At 39.7% G+C, this 16,932-nt stretch overlaps 1 protein-coding gene across 3 annotated transcripts; it reads left to right on the forward strand.

Moving 5' to 3' along the window:
- The first annotated feature begins 1,860 nt into the window (after positions 1 to 1,860).
- On the forward strand, positions 1,861 to 11,447 carry LOC128733797 (TBC1 domain family member 9). Of its 3 annotated transcripts, none has more exons than XM_053827596.1 (14): positions 1,861 to 1,978; positions 2,074 to 2,249; positions 2,556 to 3,382; positions 3,441 to 3,589; positions 3,657 to 3,762; positions 3,887 to 4,555; positions 4,622 to 4,777; positions 9,329 to 9,492; positions 9,553 to 9,814; positions 9,871 to 10,085; positions 10,149 to 10,651; positions 10,709 to 10,806; positions 10,869 to 11,113; positions 11,166 to 11,447. In XM_053827596.1, the coding sequence occupies exons 1-13, from the start codon at positions 1,935 to 1,937 to the stop codon at positions 11,097 to 11,099; spliced, it is 3,600 nt and encodes a 1,199-aa protein (XP_053683571.1). In that variant the 5' UTR covers positions 1,861 to 1,934; the 3' UTR covers positions 11,100 to 11,113; positions 11,166 to 11,447. The 3 variants fall into 3 exon arrangements, with proteins under 3 accessions (XP_053683571.1, XP_053683573.1, XP_053683570.1); XM_053827598.1 differs by having other exon boundaries at positions 11,169 to 11,447; XM_053827595.1 differs by having other exon boundaries at positions 10,869 to 11,447.
- Positions 11,448 to 16,932: the final 5,485 nt, after the last annotated feature.

Below are 16,932 nucleotides of genomic sequence, written 5' to 3' on the forward strand. Positions count from 1 at the left end.
AGAACAGTCACCGGACATTGGACAGATGAGAAGTTCGAAGTGCCGGCTGGCCGTGGCCGTGATTGGAAAGGGTGTGCACTGGCTAACGACCGGTGTCAGCAGTAGGTTTGTTCATGCAATGTTACTTAATTTCCTATGTTGCATTCTTGGAAACTGTTTCGATTAAAAAATTAATCAATGCGGGACATTTTCCGGGACGCTTAGTAATCCGGGACAAGCCATCCAATTCCGGGACTGTCCCGCATAATCCGGGACGTCTGGTCAGCCTAGTTTTATATGAGGACACGTAACCCGCTTAGCCTCTGTTTTTAGTCTGGTGGAGATCCCTACGATTCTAGAAATGATATCAAGGCTAGCTGCAAAGGCTGAAAGTCGACTAGTTTTGTTTAAGATCGTTCCCTACGCTTCGACGCCCAGTCGCTGGATCACACGTTCAAAGGCGATGTTAAAAAACTACTGTAGTCCACCCCGTTGTCGCAATAATTGGCACAATTCAAGAGAACTCGAGAGTGCCCCTGAAATACGCACGTAACGCATCACTCGCTCCAGGGTAGCTTTGATCAACCGCGTCAGTTTGTCCGGAAAACCGTTTTCGTTTCTTATCTGCCATAGCTGTTCATAACGAGTCATTAGCTCGGAATAGTTGTTCTAGCTCTTCGTGATCTCTCTCCTCCTCCTGGTTCTTCCCCCCCCCCTCAGAATTGTAATCAACTCACTTCGTACTTGTCGATAATTGGCCAAAGACTCTCTTGTGGCAATCCTTAGTTTATCCAAGCTCTTTGTTCTTCTTCCTTCGCATTTCGTGCACTCGGGGTTTTTTCGCATAGTACCTACATAGTCTACGAGAGTCAATACATCTAGCCAGGGATGGTTCGATCACTTTGACTCAATTTAGATTCATTTGACAGTACCGTCTACCGTCTTAGCCGAGCAAAATTTGACAAATTGATGTTTGGAACATTTGTAGATAATAACTAAATCTACAATTTTGCTGAATAAAGTGTTACTGTATCTTTTGTAGTTACGGTGCTACAATGCTAGTACCTCGTTATAGTAACTAATAAAAAAGGATTCGCGTTGACGGCATTAAACGATCTCTTGCACCCTCATAGAAATCCCCGTATGTACGTGTGGGTGAAAATCTGTCAAAATGTTTCGATCTCTTGCGCTCTTTAAGAAATTCCTATAAGGCTGTTTACGACGACAGTTTATGGTTTATATTCGAGCAGTGCAGTTTGTTGTTGTTTACGTTGTTATGAAGAAGAAGAAGGAAACACTTCTGGTACCCGCTCACACTTACACGGAATCGCGTAAGCAATTTTCAGAGAATTCGTGACATCAAAACCAAATATATTTCTGTCTCTCTTTTACTAGTACATGTTGTGGTTACCAGTAAGTGTCAAGATCATAAACAAACAAAAAACATATGGTATTAAACGTCACGTAAAATACTCTATTCCGCTTCACCCCTACAGTAAACTTTTGGAGGGGGCAGCAGTTTACGTTCGTCAACGTGAATAGGAATCTTGTATGAGAATACAACAGACCAAATTTTGTGAACACCGATTATGCCGTCCACCATTAAGACACTAAAAACTAAATAGATTTGCAACAAATTTGTAGTCCTAATCGTCCAAATTTTTCAAAAAGTTCTTTAAATGTTTGCAAATTTTCTAAGAAATTTTTCCAGACTTTCTTTTTATTCAAATTTCGAGCAGTTTTGCTCGAATGTTGAAAACGTTTTTAATTCGACTTCTTTAAAAAAAAATCTGGCATCTCTGGTAATCAAACGTCAAATTTAAACAACAAAAACATCCGTGTTTAATCTTCAGATGCAAAATTTTGCGAGTAAAATGTTTTTTTAAATTACAATTTAAGTTTTAAAATTAAATTCATTGAAATAAACGTAAAAAACTTATAGTTACGGTGCTACAATGTGGATTCCTCCGAGAGAGTGCGCAATGCCTTTTGCCCTCTGGTAAGTTATCACTCAATTCGAAGAAACTGCAGTGAAAATTTTGTAAGACATTCTAATGATTCGCATCGTATTTTATTTCGCTTGTCGCTGCATAGGATTAGCGAAAGTACATTGACCACTTCCAATTACTTCTTGCTACAACGCCGAAAAGGTCATGGAGGTCTCCGCGGTTTCTCTTCAATGCTGGTAGGAACACTGGACAACGTACTGGACACAAAGCCCTCTCCGTACAGAATTTTGCACGTTCAACCTACGACTGGACTTCACTATGGTAAGAAATCTTCTAACATCCTCCGTGTATTAGGATTTAATTTCGAACAAAAAGTGAATACAATTCTATTACTACTGCGACATTCGGTCAATTGTTATCTGCTTTGGTTATTATGTAGTTTTGCACGTTTTTTTCTTTCGACGCAAAATTAACGCTGAAATGCAGATAAGAGAGCGGCCCAATGAGTCACATAATCTTGTTAGCTGTATTGTGTTTGCAAATTTTGAACAACGCGGACTGATATGTGTGATATTTTAAAGTTATTTATTTGTTAAACGTTCAAAAGAATATTATTCATCGTTTTAGAAATCGCTTCTGACATCACATTGGAAGCAATCCTAAAAGACTGGGAATGGCTATCGAAAAATTTATTCCGCGTAATCAACGAAATGGAGACCGAAGAAGAAATTACAAATTTTACGATTTGTAAAATACAGTCTTTGCTTGCACATAGCTCACGTACGACCGAAGATACAATGGTGGATCCATCCAGTTTTCAAATAATGGTGAACAAGTTTCGCGATAAATTCAAAATGCCTGAGAACGAAAAGCTCGTCAGCTACTACTCGTGCAGTTATATCAAAAAGGTTCCAAGGCAGGGTCAGCTATACCTGTCGCTCAACCATCTCTGTTTCTACTCTTATATTTTCGGTGCCGAAAGCAAGTTACGTTTTCGCTATACTGAGCTGACCGATATAAAGAAGTCCGGAAATATGATCACAATTAAAACGTCTCAGGAAAAGGAGTACACCTTTGCTTTCCTCTACTCACCCAGCGAAGCATACAATCTTATAGAGCAGATGAGCAAACTAACAATGCAAAAATTAATACAGGATCCAGATCGGCCCATTGTTGATCACGACCCGGTGGTTGGAAGAAAGATGGAAAAAAATGTTGGACAGAAAACGGTACTGCTTCGAGATTTGACTACACTACAATTGTCGGACGAATACCGGGCTCATTTCCGACTTCCACTGAGCGAGATTCTGGATGGTCGTATTACGGCCTCCCTGTGGACACCGTACTCTAAGAAGCACGTCAATGGGATGATCTATCTATCGCAAAGTTATCTCTGCTTTAAGAGTGATGTATACGGTTTGGTGGGGCTAGTGATTCCACTGAACAAAATAATGGTGTGTTTTTTCCGAATATAACTATGTAAATTACTAATGTAATTATGTAAATTTTCAGAGTGTTGAGAAAAAGGAAGAACAGCATGATAGGTTTAGCAATCGTATAATTATAACTACTTCTGATGCAAATATATTTCTCTTTTCAAACATATTGGATCGAGATTTTCTGATTAGCAAAATATCAGAGCTACTTTCTAAAACAATAACGTGAGCTACATTATATTTTCGTGCATCAGTAAGTTTAATACAATACTGTCATACTCTATTTTTTCAGCCCAAGCAAGGGTGTAGATGATATTGATTGGACAAAACAGGAACCATTGATGCATCTATTCAAAGATCCCGATAACAAGGCATTTGATGATCTACAAGCTGAAAAGGTGAGCCTTATTTAATGGGAACTTATTTATAATTCTGTTAAAAAGTTCAGGTTCCAACTATAATACATAGTTTTTTCTCCCAAATGACTCTCAATCTTTCTCATTTTAACCTCTCGCCTTATAGCTAAAAAGATGGGATGATCACTTTTCCATCTACGGCCACGGAGTGTCAATGTTTCGCACAACTGAAACAATCAACATGGTGATTGATGGTATCCCAGACAAGCTGAGACGTGAAGTCTGGATGACATTCTCCGGCGCAATACACATGAAACTAATGAATCCGGGGCTCTATAAGGAGTTGGTGCAGCGTGCCAAAGATCAGCAATCATCCACGTTCGACGAAATCGAGCGGGATCTGCATCGTTCCCTTCCGGAACATCCTGCGTTCCAAACGAACATAGGCATCATGGCCTTGCGAAGGGTACTGCAAGCTTATGCCCTACGCAATCCGGAAATCGGCTACTGTCAGGCGATGAACATCGTTTCGTCTGTATTTTTGATTTACTGCGACGAAGAAGACGCGTTTTGGATACTGTGCTGTCTTTGCGAATCGTTGCTACCGGATTACTACAACGACAAGGTAGTGGGAGCTCAGATCGATCAGGGTTCGCTGGACGAACTGATCACAACTCACTTGCCGAACTTGCATGTCAAACTAGGTGACCTAGGCATGATTCGAATGATATCGCTCTCCTGGTTTTTGACCATCTTTCTCAGTGTTATGCCATACGAAAGTGCGCTGCACATAATCGACTGTTTTCTCTGTGACGGAGCAAAAGTGATATTTATTGTAAGTAATATTACAGATGATACGATAAACTGCATATCAAACATGTTTCGTTTATTCACTTTGTAGATAGCTTTAAAGATCTTGGAATGGAATCAGGATAAACTTTTAAATTGCAACGATGATGGAGAGGCCATGCAACTGCTGTCCAACTTTCTGATGGGGATTTACAACGATGAGGTGCAACAAATTAAGAACATGGATAAAGAGCGAAATCAATTCAGGGTAAGCATGACGATTTTTTTAACGTAGGACTGCGTCTGTCGGGAAGATAAGGGTATAAAATCCAGATCTAAATAGTAAAAAGTGGTCGGTTTTGAACACTTATAAAAATTTATTTCTTGACTGATCAACAAGATTTTTGTACCAATCGATAAGAAATTCTTCTACAAGTTGATTTATATAAAAAAGATCGTATTTCGTGAGATAAATTAAATAGTGAGAGATGATGTAAATCCTTCATACATTTCCAACGGATTTGCGTATGACGGTAAGTATCAGTAAGAATGGAACATTCAGGATTAGGCATTCGCCGATGGAGATCTACGTTATTGTACCTAGGCTTCATTCTCGATTTTATGCTCCACGATTCTTAAGATAGAAAAATGATGGGCTGTTGTGTTGTTTATTTTATTTTTTACTGTTCGATTGAAGTTATTTGTTAACTGTTTTCCAATTGATGTTTTTTATTTCATAATCTTTTCAAGTTGACTCTTTCGAGAGTCAACCAAATTTCGGCCTTCTGTGACAGTAGTTGAAATTCAGCTATTTGGATTTCGCTATTTGTTATGCGGTCATTTGTGTTTCTGCCATTCGATACCGGCTCTTCCTAGATGTACCAGCCGAGTTACGAGCATCTGTCGAGAATAAATATACATAGTAGAATTTAATTGGAAAGTTTTCTTTTCAATTTAATTTCATGTTTGGGTTTTCCAAACTGGACGACACTGTAGATCCAATCTTATCTTACCGACCGAACCGCTTTTGTCAATATCACAGTTATTAATTTGTCTTGTTTCGAGATACCATCTGGCGTGCCCCAAGGTACTTTTCTCCGCGAAATTAAACCCCAGACAACACAAAATCGTAATAGAAAGTTCATATTAAATCGTATGCATGTCAATTTTACATTACAATTGTATAATGATTAGAGTATGTCAAAACAAAGTGAACAATAAATTGTTCGTGTCGTGTGTGTCCTCATATACAACTCATGACTGTGAATTATAAAGCAGGATAGATGATTGCAATATTTAGTTATATCTTAATCTTTCTTGAGGAGTATTAAATTGCGTGTTATAAAACCGCTGTATAAAATGCATGATAGAATTACAAATAATTGTCAAAATTTTCGCACGTATATTGCCTCCACTTTGGTACAAATATGTTCTTATACGGTGTGAAATATAACTTTTTCGTTCAGATATGATGTCGTATTTCTCAGTTGCAATCGAGATATACAAACCAAATGATTTACTGGGACCAAACTAGACTGCTGCAATCTTTAAAGCGATATTGATTCTCTTCCACGAAAGTGTAAAATGTAAATGATATGTAAGTAAATGTCTTGAAATGTTGCGTCATATCCTTTAGCCGTCTACGTGAACCCCTGCAAAACGAATAGTCTATCGAGCAAAGCCATTTACACCGAGTGCAAACCATAAAGGATTTAGACGTTACTATTGATTCCAAAGCCAAATTCAACGAATACATTTCAACGATCACTGCTAAGGCCTTCGCTATACAATACTTGGATTCGTGAAAAGTACGCAGTTGTTGTGCAAGCACCATATAATCCATATAATGCTATGCATATCAACAGGATAGGCCATCCAGAAGAAATATGTTTTGCGTCTTCTGTCCTGGAACATTGCAGCCAGCGCTGCCAACCGGTTTTTACGAAAATCTAGAGAACGAGAATAAAAGTGTCTGGAAAAAATTTGGCTGCCACTTAGTCTAATGGAAGACAATGTTTGAAAAACATCTTGTTTTGTCTGATTAGGCAACAAAAAGTCTGGAAAATCCGGATAATTCTGGAAGGTTGGCAACGCTGATTGCAGCAAATCTTCCGGCCTACACGGAACGCTACAAGCTGATCTGCACTCGTTAGCTGCCAGAAGAAAATTACTGCAAAGGCTTTTCGTCTTCAGATTACTAACTGGAGACGTCGATTGCAGCTCTCTCTTAGCCAGGTAGACATTCATGTTCCGCGAAGGCAGCTCCGAAACCGTATCCTACTGTGGCAGCCCTCCCATTGCACAAACTACGGCTGCAACGAACCCTGGGCAATGTGCTGCCGTGTTTTCAATGAAGTTGATGAAGTGTATGATTTTCTAAGTAAGACTGTTTATAGACGAAGAATCCAATCATTAAATTAGTAAATTGTCTGTGCAATTATAATGAAGATGTAATTAATAAATAATGATGGGCGAGATGCGAAAACGGGCGATTTGGTGGTGATGCTGACCAATCAATCCTTGAATATGCAGATTGAAAATCAAGGGCCGATTCTTCAACATGAGCATTATCAACATGCACAGACCTTACCTCAGATGTACCGACGAGGACAAGGAGGAATTCTACGCACAGTTGGAGCGCTGACCAAAACATGATGAACATCAATGATTGTCATGGGATATTTTAATGCTCAGTTCCAACTAAACCGTAACGCGTAAAAACAGCTTATACGCAAAGTGTATTGACATTTGCAAAGGTACGATCGTAGGCATTGATGTTGAATTTGTCAAGAAATATTTACAATAATTTGCGTCCATTGTTATACGAGTTGGTGCTGGCTGGGGAGGAGTAATACGAACCAGTGTACATCCACCGACATAATAAGCTTAAGACTTATCGACTTTGTCACCTCCAAAAGCATGGCCGTACCATGGTAGTACCTTCTTCCAACATAGACTCTTACACAAGTACACCTGGAGGTGACCAAGACCAAATCAAACAGATTCACAAATCGACTTCGTTTTGTTCGATGGTCGGCACTCCCAGACACCTTTGTTGTCAGATCCTGTCGAAGCACTATCGTTGATTCGGTTAAAATGCACCCAAAATTCTGCGTTATGAACAACATTCGGAACCGACGATAGCCTGGATTAAATTTTGCGCGACTAAAGTAGTCAAAAGTCGCCGTAAGCTAATTCATCACCTTCATACATTCATCGTCAAACCAGTTGTCCCGCTAATTTCGTGCCACGTGCTCGATGGAGCTCTCCGCTATACTACTAATGGCTGTTTTGATGGTGTGCCAACAGTTCTCGACAGGGGCTTCGTCCAGCTCGTCCTCTTTCGGCAGCGTTGCCGGAATCAGCGGAACGACTGGTTTGATGATGAATTTATGAGAGTGATAGGTGAGGAGAAAAAGATGAAAAAAAAAAGAAAAAGAAGAAAGATTAAATGAAAGAAAAAGATGCAGCAAACCCAAATCCTCCGGGAAAAAAGCGCTGTCTGGAGGACCGGCTACATCGTTCACAGGAAACGCGAAAGTTCTACCAGAAATAACAGATCCCGCAAAGCTTTTGTGCTACGACCCGGAATTTGTCGGGATAAGAATAATAGTATTTTGACGGACGATCGTGAGGTGACCGGAAGGTAGAAGTATCACTTCGATGAATACCCGAATGGCAGCGGAGAAAGCAATTTCAATTGTGCGACAAACGGAGAGGCGGTGCCAGTCCCAACGGCAGGTGAAGTGCAGGAGCTCACCATGCAGTTAAAGAACAATTAAGCAGCTGGTGAAGATGGCATCGGAGCGAAGCTATTAAAATGGAACCAGTGAAGCAAGCCACATGTCTGCATCAACTAATTGTTAGAGTTTACAAATAAATAAATTTTGAACAGATTTGTGGGAATCAAGCCGGCTTCGTTGACGGACGGTCAACAACACCGCGGCAGATTCTCTAAAAGGCTACAAATACAAATTCCTACGTGCCATTTATTCGTTGACTTCGAGGCTGCATATGATACCATCGACTGAAAAGAAATATGGAAACTTATGGACAAAAACGAAGCATATCGGATTGATTGAATCTACGATGGGTTCAACATAGCGCTACAAGGTTTTTTAAATTGAATCAAGCAGATATCAACACGTGGGGCACGATCTTCAACAATTCTAGCCAATTCGTCTGCTTTGCCGATGACATGGATATTATCGGCAGCACCTCTGTGGCACTGGCAAAACTAAACAAAAGCGCAAAGCAGAAAAGATTGGGTTAAAGGTACATACCGGCCGGCGAAAACCAAGGTCGACCAACGCCGCTTGAGCAGCAGTGAACGGCGATGATCTTGAGACAGTTTGAGAAGAATTTGTCTATCTTGGCTCACTGATAACGACGGACATTCACACCAGCCCTAAGATTCGGAGGCGTATTATAAGCGGAAGTCGTACTGCACAAGCAAGAATCCCTGCGAGTGCTCGGAATTTTGGAAAGACGAGTGCTAAGAACGATCTTCGGCAGCGTACACAAGAACGGAGTATCAGGGCAGAGAATGAACCATGAACTCGCACAGCACTGTGGTGAATACAGTATTCAAAAGGTGGCTAAGCGGCCCGGATATGATGGGTTAGAACATGTTGTTAGAATGCCGGACAACTATCCTGCAAACATGATGTTCGCTTCAAATCCGGTAGGAACAAGAAGACAATCGCCTATTGTTTTAGCTGGCATCTCATGGAGTTGCGTCACCTAATAATTTTCAACACTAATTTAATCATTCATGTTGGTTCTAAATCTATGTGATATTCAACAATTACACTTTCAGAGTCAATCGGTGCAAACCCTTATCTATGAAGCATATCTCAAGTTTGGAAAAGCAATCACGTCACAGAAGATTGAGGAACTGAGAAATAAACATCGCCGTTTGACCGTTCATCAGCTGGAGAAAGATCTGGAGAATAGCTTTATTAAAAATTACAAAGAAAATGGGTATTTGATGTCGTTTAATCCATATGCTAACCATCGTAACGCCACCATCTTTTCTTCCAGCTACTTCGATGCCGAAGAACTCCGGCTACTTCTGTGTTACACCAAGGAAGAAAAACTAAATCTCAAAAACTGCAGCCGTCAATCGTCAGTAAACACGGAACCGGTATACGACGCAGCACTGCTGAACGATGCCACAAAACGGTTCCGTGACAATCGCTACGACTGCTTTCGGGTGGATTTCGATACCTTCCGAAAGTTGTTTGTTGACTTGACACCTTGGGGTCATGTTCAGAATATAGATGTTCCCGAAAAGTTGTTCCGGGTAATTTTGATTGATAATTGTTTGAACTTTATTTTGATTATTTTCTACAATTGCAGCTAATAGACAAGCAAGTTTGTGGCTACTTAGAGTTTAAACAGCTCATTTTTGCTATTGGTATAATTTGCTCAAAACGTGCTACTGAAAAACTAAAACTGCTCTATATATTGCATTTGCCGCCACTGTTGTCGGCCCAGGAGATTGAAAATAGCAGTCAATCAGAATCGAAAGATTCTGACACTGAAGTTGCAACGGAAGCGGAAAGCTTCTTCAGGTAACATTACAAAAATTAACTCAATTAAACGTCATAATTAACTTATAACAATTCCCTGCGCAGTGACAACCCATTCGAAACAATCAAATCCCTACCGTCTCCGATTGACATCAGCCTGGAAGCTTCAGACGTGGAGAATCTCTCGCTGTCCCATTTCAATGCCACACCGAATCTGTCCATTGACGAGTCATCGACAAATGCCGAAACATCGTCGATGTTTTACGTGGATCTGCCTACGACGGCGGCAGCCACTGCAACGGTGGGCAATGCCAATTTGGGTGACCTCGAGTCGTACGGATCCCGTTCCGATATCAGCGATCTGGGCTTTAACAAAATCAGTTTCGAAGACGGCAGCAGCAGTACCACCACGAATGGACGACGTCCTACTGGCAACGAAACGAGAAGCATTAGCAGTTTGAGGATATTTCTAGATGAGCCGGATTCGAATTTCACCAACAAAAGCATTCCGAACATGACACAGAAAAATTTTATTGTTTTGTGGACCACGCTGCTTGAGATTCTGCATAAGAGTAAAAAGGTTCTGGACGAAGATATACAGCATGCCTGTATGTAACGATTTCTGTAAATGTTGACAACCAGATAACAAGTTTACGTTATTCTAGATAACACACTGATTTCACTAGGAGAGGATGCATTCCTGAACAGAAGTGAGGATAGCTTGGAAAGTTTGACGCAGTTATCTTTTCCTCCCCTGAATGAAGTATAGATTATCACGCTGTTTATCATTGTCTATCAGAGTACAATCAATTTAATCTTTTTTAGACGGATCCCAATGGAAATCCTTCGAATGCAGAACAAATGCTAGGTGCAGCCCGAAAGCGACATTCCGTTGATGATCGACAGCGCCAAGAGGACATGTGGGAAATTACGTTGAATCAATTCATTGCGACAGCCATCTCTATTTCCTCCATAGAAGAACATTTTTCACAGGCAGCTTCTATTAGAACGCGTGTGGAAATTTTGCAGAGGAATCGGCGAAAATGTAAAAGTTAACTGAATCAGCCATGGTACGGTACTATACTGAGCAAAATGATTGCATTTTAATATGACAAATTATAGCAGCTCGACTTGAAACAGCCTTTTTCGTTGAGAGTTTACTTCGCACACAGAAAGTTACTGAAATATGGTCCTAGAAGAAGGTCAACATGCATAGCGGATTATTCATATGCTACTGGAATTAAATCTTCTGAGATATTTTAGTATAAGAACACATATATACAGTCCATGAAACGTACCTTTATCACTGAACTAACAAATGCGTAAAAACCCATTACTCTGTGACAAATTGTTGTTATCAATTGTTTCGAGATGATTATTAAAAGAATTGTGAAGTCATATATTTTATCACACAAGCACTCAGTATTCAATGTCATCAATGATCAATGTACCCGAAAGCCCAGCGTGTTGTTTTTTGGCATATTAGACACCAATGTCGTTTTAGGGAAGCGATGAAACATTTAAATTTTTATTCTGTTTTGTATGCATTAAGCGGCATAGTTCAAGAATAATGCGTCAAAAAATCGACTAAGTTACGAACTTTTGAGAGTCCAGGCTCTAAAGTCATTCAAACACAGCTAAGCTTGACACTCGCATGAGCTACGCAGTCATGCAAATGAAGAGCATTGAGAAGATTATCGATGTATCACACGCTTTCGCTAAAACTCCATTATTTCCGTGCAGTAGATCCTATTGCAGACATTTTTTTCAAGTACCACATCTACTGCATCCTGTGGGTAAATTTTAAATTTGCAATAACTCGAGAACGGCTGGGTTTAAGAAAACAGTTTATATGTGTAAATTTGTTCCAAATTATGCATAGAATTTGATTTTGCTTGAGTTTTACAAAAAAAAATAACATTTTGATATTTTTGGAAAATTTGTCTAACTTCAAAATTAAAAAAAAAATCCGAAGCAGTGTCCGTTGATAGCTCTTCGCCAGATTTTAGGGCTTTTAAAATATAGGCAAATCGGAGGGGAAGGCTTTGAGATATGTGACATTTTATGATTTTTTAGGGTATGATATGGGGAAGGCAAATGAGGAGCGTCCAATATAGCTCTGGCTATCCCAAGCCCCTACCTAGCGCCTCCATGTGGCCATACCCGGTAATGCACTATTTAGTAGCCAAGCTAGGAGATGTGATACTGGGTGGTTTCTGGTTGCCGGATCTCAAAACCGCGGTATTGAGCAGACGGCGGAGCCACATGACCTTGCTAATAGGTATGCATAATATAAGTTATTTCAATTATTTTTTTCGTTTTAGGTTATGAAGCACCTCCTGCTATATTGTGAAAACTTTGGCCAATACGAGTGTTAATACTGCACATGGATACCAGAAGAAAATATCAAATTAATTATTAGAAGCACTTATGGAAATTCAAAGGACGGAACTCTATTCCATTCGAAGGACTGCTGGTGAGATTGTTCTATTTTTGCCCATATATACCTACGACATTTCATAAATCAACTAGAATCGGGAAGAGAAGGGGACCATCAGTCAACTTTCTAGGGTTAATTTTGGCTCGATTAACAACATATCGTGGATAATGAGCGGGCTCTTCTCCCCACCTGCTGAAGTCATTCTTAATGGTCTAATTGGTTTATTCCACGATTGACTCAGGTGACTTAGCCCTTGGAAGGAGATTCTCTAAATCCCTGGTACGTGTAAGTGATGTTGCTTATCGATCAATTCCCTTTGGGCCCTACATACAAGAGTTGGGAAGCATGACCAATCGTTAAATATATACAAGTCTTTTTGACATGATGGGCTCATTGCTATGAACGGATGTTCTTCTAAGGCAAGTTAAAAACATTATTAAAAACCCGATTTAATCCACCTAGTGGTGAAAGGAACCTTTGTTATACGGTCTTACTTGTTAGTTGAGATAGAAATCGATACGTTTTCGGAACATAATTCATCTATTGGTTAACGTTGCGTAATGCGTTGGTTTACATAAAATTTTTGAAAATTGAATAAGTTTACAAATTTTGAACAAATTTAAATTTTGATAGATCCTTTTTTCATGTAATTGCTGAGTAAGGATAAGTAAGTTGTTATTAATTTGAGTAAGTGCAAATAAAAGTAAGTTGTAAGAGGAAATCTTATTCTTTAACATATACATTGCCTAGTAAAGGTCTAGTTTATAGGTTTTTGAACTATGTATAATTTCCTGTAATGCCATTCTATTTGATTCACATCAATAGAGTTTTCTTGAATAATTTTAATCAATTTTTATTAACCTTCGGTTACTCACGCTGTTGTATTTTGTACAACACGTGTAGGTTTTTCAACGCCATATTGTTATAAAGTTACAAATCGTTGTTTAACTAACATATATTCTTCAATAAACTTATTCTGAGCAAAATGTCATGATTATTCAATGCATTAATAATTTAAATTGTTTGAAAAATAGATCAGCATAAACCGCCATCACAAAAACGAAGCAATCAGCATGCGAGATGTACCCAGGGTTGCCACATGCACAGATTATTCTGTGTTTAACAGATATTTGCAAGAAATCGCCTGTACAGAATCTGTATGCATAGAATACAGATTTTCGCCAAATTACACAGATTAAACAGATTTTTGAGCTTTTACATGAGAGTGAAAGAGACGGAAATAGTCAGCAACATGACTCTCTATCTCTTTCAATCTCATTGTTTTGCATTGGACAGATTTTTGCACAGATATTTGTCCTCGCCGTACAGATTGTCAGATTTTTTCAACAAAAGACACAGAATTATATGTGGCATCCCTGGGTGTACCGCAATTGACCCCAAGTGGAATTTTCTCTAGTTTCTTCATATGGAAAAATGGTGTCTGTATGCAGCAAAACTAGCCAATGTAAAATGTTTAAAATGTATCCGTCTGCTGGTAGTCGAGTAATTCGTAGTCAAAATTAAGGTATTTTTTATAATTAAAGTTCTACAGTTCCTAAACAAGCAAACATAGAGGTATACTATATTCAGCAAAGTTGTGTATTTTTATCATTTGTACAATTTTGTAATACAAGTAAAAGTCATACAACAATTACAAAAAGAGCAAAAATAGAAAAACTGAGTTTACAAATTCATATACAATAAATAAGATTTTTCTATCTTAGCTGTAGAGATGGAAGGTTACTGTCTCTAGCAAAATTTCTTGTAATAATATGCTCTAAAACTTTGCAGAGCACATCAATGTGTTTGCTGCGAGCCATCAATAACTGCTGGAAAGACGGAACCTACCCGGACACATGGAGAACCAGCACAATAATCCCGATTCCAAAGCCAGGTAAAGACCTCAACACACCATCAGGTTACAGACCAATTAGTTTAACTAGCTGCGTGGGCAAAATAATGGAAAAAATGATCAACAACAGACTAACAAATATCCTGGAAGAAAGGGATCTATTAGATCAAAGACAATTTGCCTTCAGAAAAGGGCGAGGATGCAGCACATATCTAACATCACTGGGAGATATTCTTGACAGAGCACTGGAAGCTAACCATCATATAGATATCGCGACTCTCGACCTAGAAAAAGCCTACAATCGCGTATGGCGCTACAAAGTACTCAAACAACTTAAAAGCTGGGGATTTAATGGAAGGCTCGGTCAGTTCATCGAAGGTTTTCTCACCGACCGAAAATTCAAAGTTGCTATAGGCGGAACGGAATCAGAAATATTTCAAGAAGAAACTGGGGTACCGCAAGGGTCAGTATTAGCCGTCACACTTTTTCTTATAGCCATGAACGACGTATTCAAGAGTCTGCCTTCAGACATATACATACTGGTATACGCAGATGATATTGTACTCGTGGCCACCGGGAACAACGCTAAGCGAGTCCGCAGAAAAATTCAAACTGGAATTCGACGAATAGCTAAATGGGCTGACAACTCAGGTTTTGGAATGGCAACAGAGAAATGTGCAGTGACACACGTATGTCATCACCGACACCACCCCTGGAACATACCAGTAACTGTCGATGGAACCAAGGTCCCATACCATAAAACAATCAAAATTATCGGAGTTACCATAGACCGCCAACTAACCTTCCTGCCACATTTCGCTTCGGTCAAGTCAGATATGAAATCTAGGAGTCGACTCATTAAGACCATAGCTCGCAGGCACAATAATGGAAACCGGAGATCGTTACTGCAAGTCGGAGATAGTATTATAACTAGCAAACTATTATACGCGTCAGAACTAACAGCAAGACGCTATGATACTTTGATCAAAACATTAGCACCAGTTTACAACAAAATGGTACGATGCTGTTCTGGGCTGCTTCCCAGCACCCCAGCCATTAGTAGCTGTATAGAAGGAGGAATACTCCCTTTCGACATGGCCGTCGCCAACACAGTCATTCATCGCGCTGTAAGCTACCTGGAAAAAACAATAGGATCCAATGACCCAACTGAAGCTGCTCTTCATCCTATTTTAAGCAAATTCTCGTCCATAAAAATACCACAAATATACGAACTACACAGTGTTTTAGACCGCCGCTGGGACATCGAACCACCCCAAATCGACTGGTCCATAAAAAAACTCATCAAAGCTGGTGATCCACCCAATAAAGTATTAGCCGTATTCAACGAAACCATTAACCGAAAATATAGGCGCCACACTATTATCTACACCGATGGTTCAAAAAATGACGTAGATGTAGGCATAGGCATTTCTAGTCGTAGTGAAGGCATGTTTTTCAGACTACCAAGTGAATGTTCCGTATTCACTGCGGAAGCAGCAGCCATACATACAGCAATCACACAACAAGCGACGAACTCCGACACTCCCGTTCTCATCTGCACCGACTCGGCAAGCGCATTAGCGGCCTTAGAAAAAGGATCTAGAAAACATCCATGGGTTCAAGCGATAGACGGGATACGAAATCGAAGCATCACGTTTTGTTGGATCCCCGGACATTGTGGAATATCAGGGAACGAGGAAGCAGATCGCCTAGCGGCCACCGGTCGAAGAGGTAAAATGTTAGTAGAAAAAGTTCCGGGAACAGATATCAGAAACTCCATAAGGCATCAGTTCCAAAGTGAACTCGTATACGCTTGGGGGAAAGAAAGAACCCTATTCTTGAGGAAAATTAAGAACTTGCCTGATAGATGGAACGACCGTACATCCAGAAGAGAGCAGCAAGTACTCTCCAGAATCCGCACTGGTCATACACTCTTAACACACCAAGAACTATACTCTAACGGCAGCAGGCCAAACTGCCATGTTTGTACCGTACCTCTCACCATGGAACACATCCTAACAAGCTGCCCTATATACCAACATCTTCGAGACCAACACGAAATGTGCTACTCCATTCGGGATACTCTATCCAACGATTCGGCACGCGAGGAACAACTTCTTTGCTTCCTTCGAGAGGCAAACCTATTCGATAAAATTTAACACAAATTGTAACTATAATTCAGAGTGGCGAATGAACTTCCAGGTTTAAAACCACTCTCTAATAAAAATCAATACCAACCAACCAACATCAATGTGTTATATTGACACTGAAGAAAAATAATTTTTTTTATTTCACTTTTAGGGGGATTAGTCAAAATTTAGATTCCACCAGACGATAGAGCTTTTAATTTCAAGAAACTATTCTAAAGGTTCGATAAACCTAAAACCAAGTTTTCCCAGTCAAACCTCTAGTGCGCACGTTTTCTTTGGTTTGGGGTTATAGTGCGCGCGAGTAACTGTGTTGCAAAAGTTGGCGCGAGTGTTCGAGAGTTAATATCTTTTGACCGGTACAACCAATTCTTATGAAATTTTGCATATATATTCGTAGTGTCAAAACCTCTCGTTTGGTATTAAAATAATTGAAATTAGGTAAATTAT

Source organism: Sabethes cyaneus, chromosome 2, assembly GCF_943734655.1.
Source record: "Sabethes cyaneus chromosome 2, idSabCyanKW18_F2, whole genome shotgun sequence".
Taxonomy (NCBI): domain Eukaryota; kingdom Metazoa; phylum Arthropoda; class Insecta; order Diptera; family Culicidae; genus Sabethes; species Sabethes cyaneus.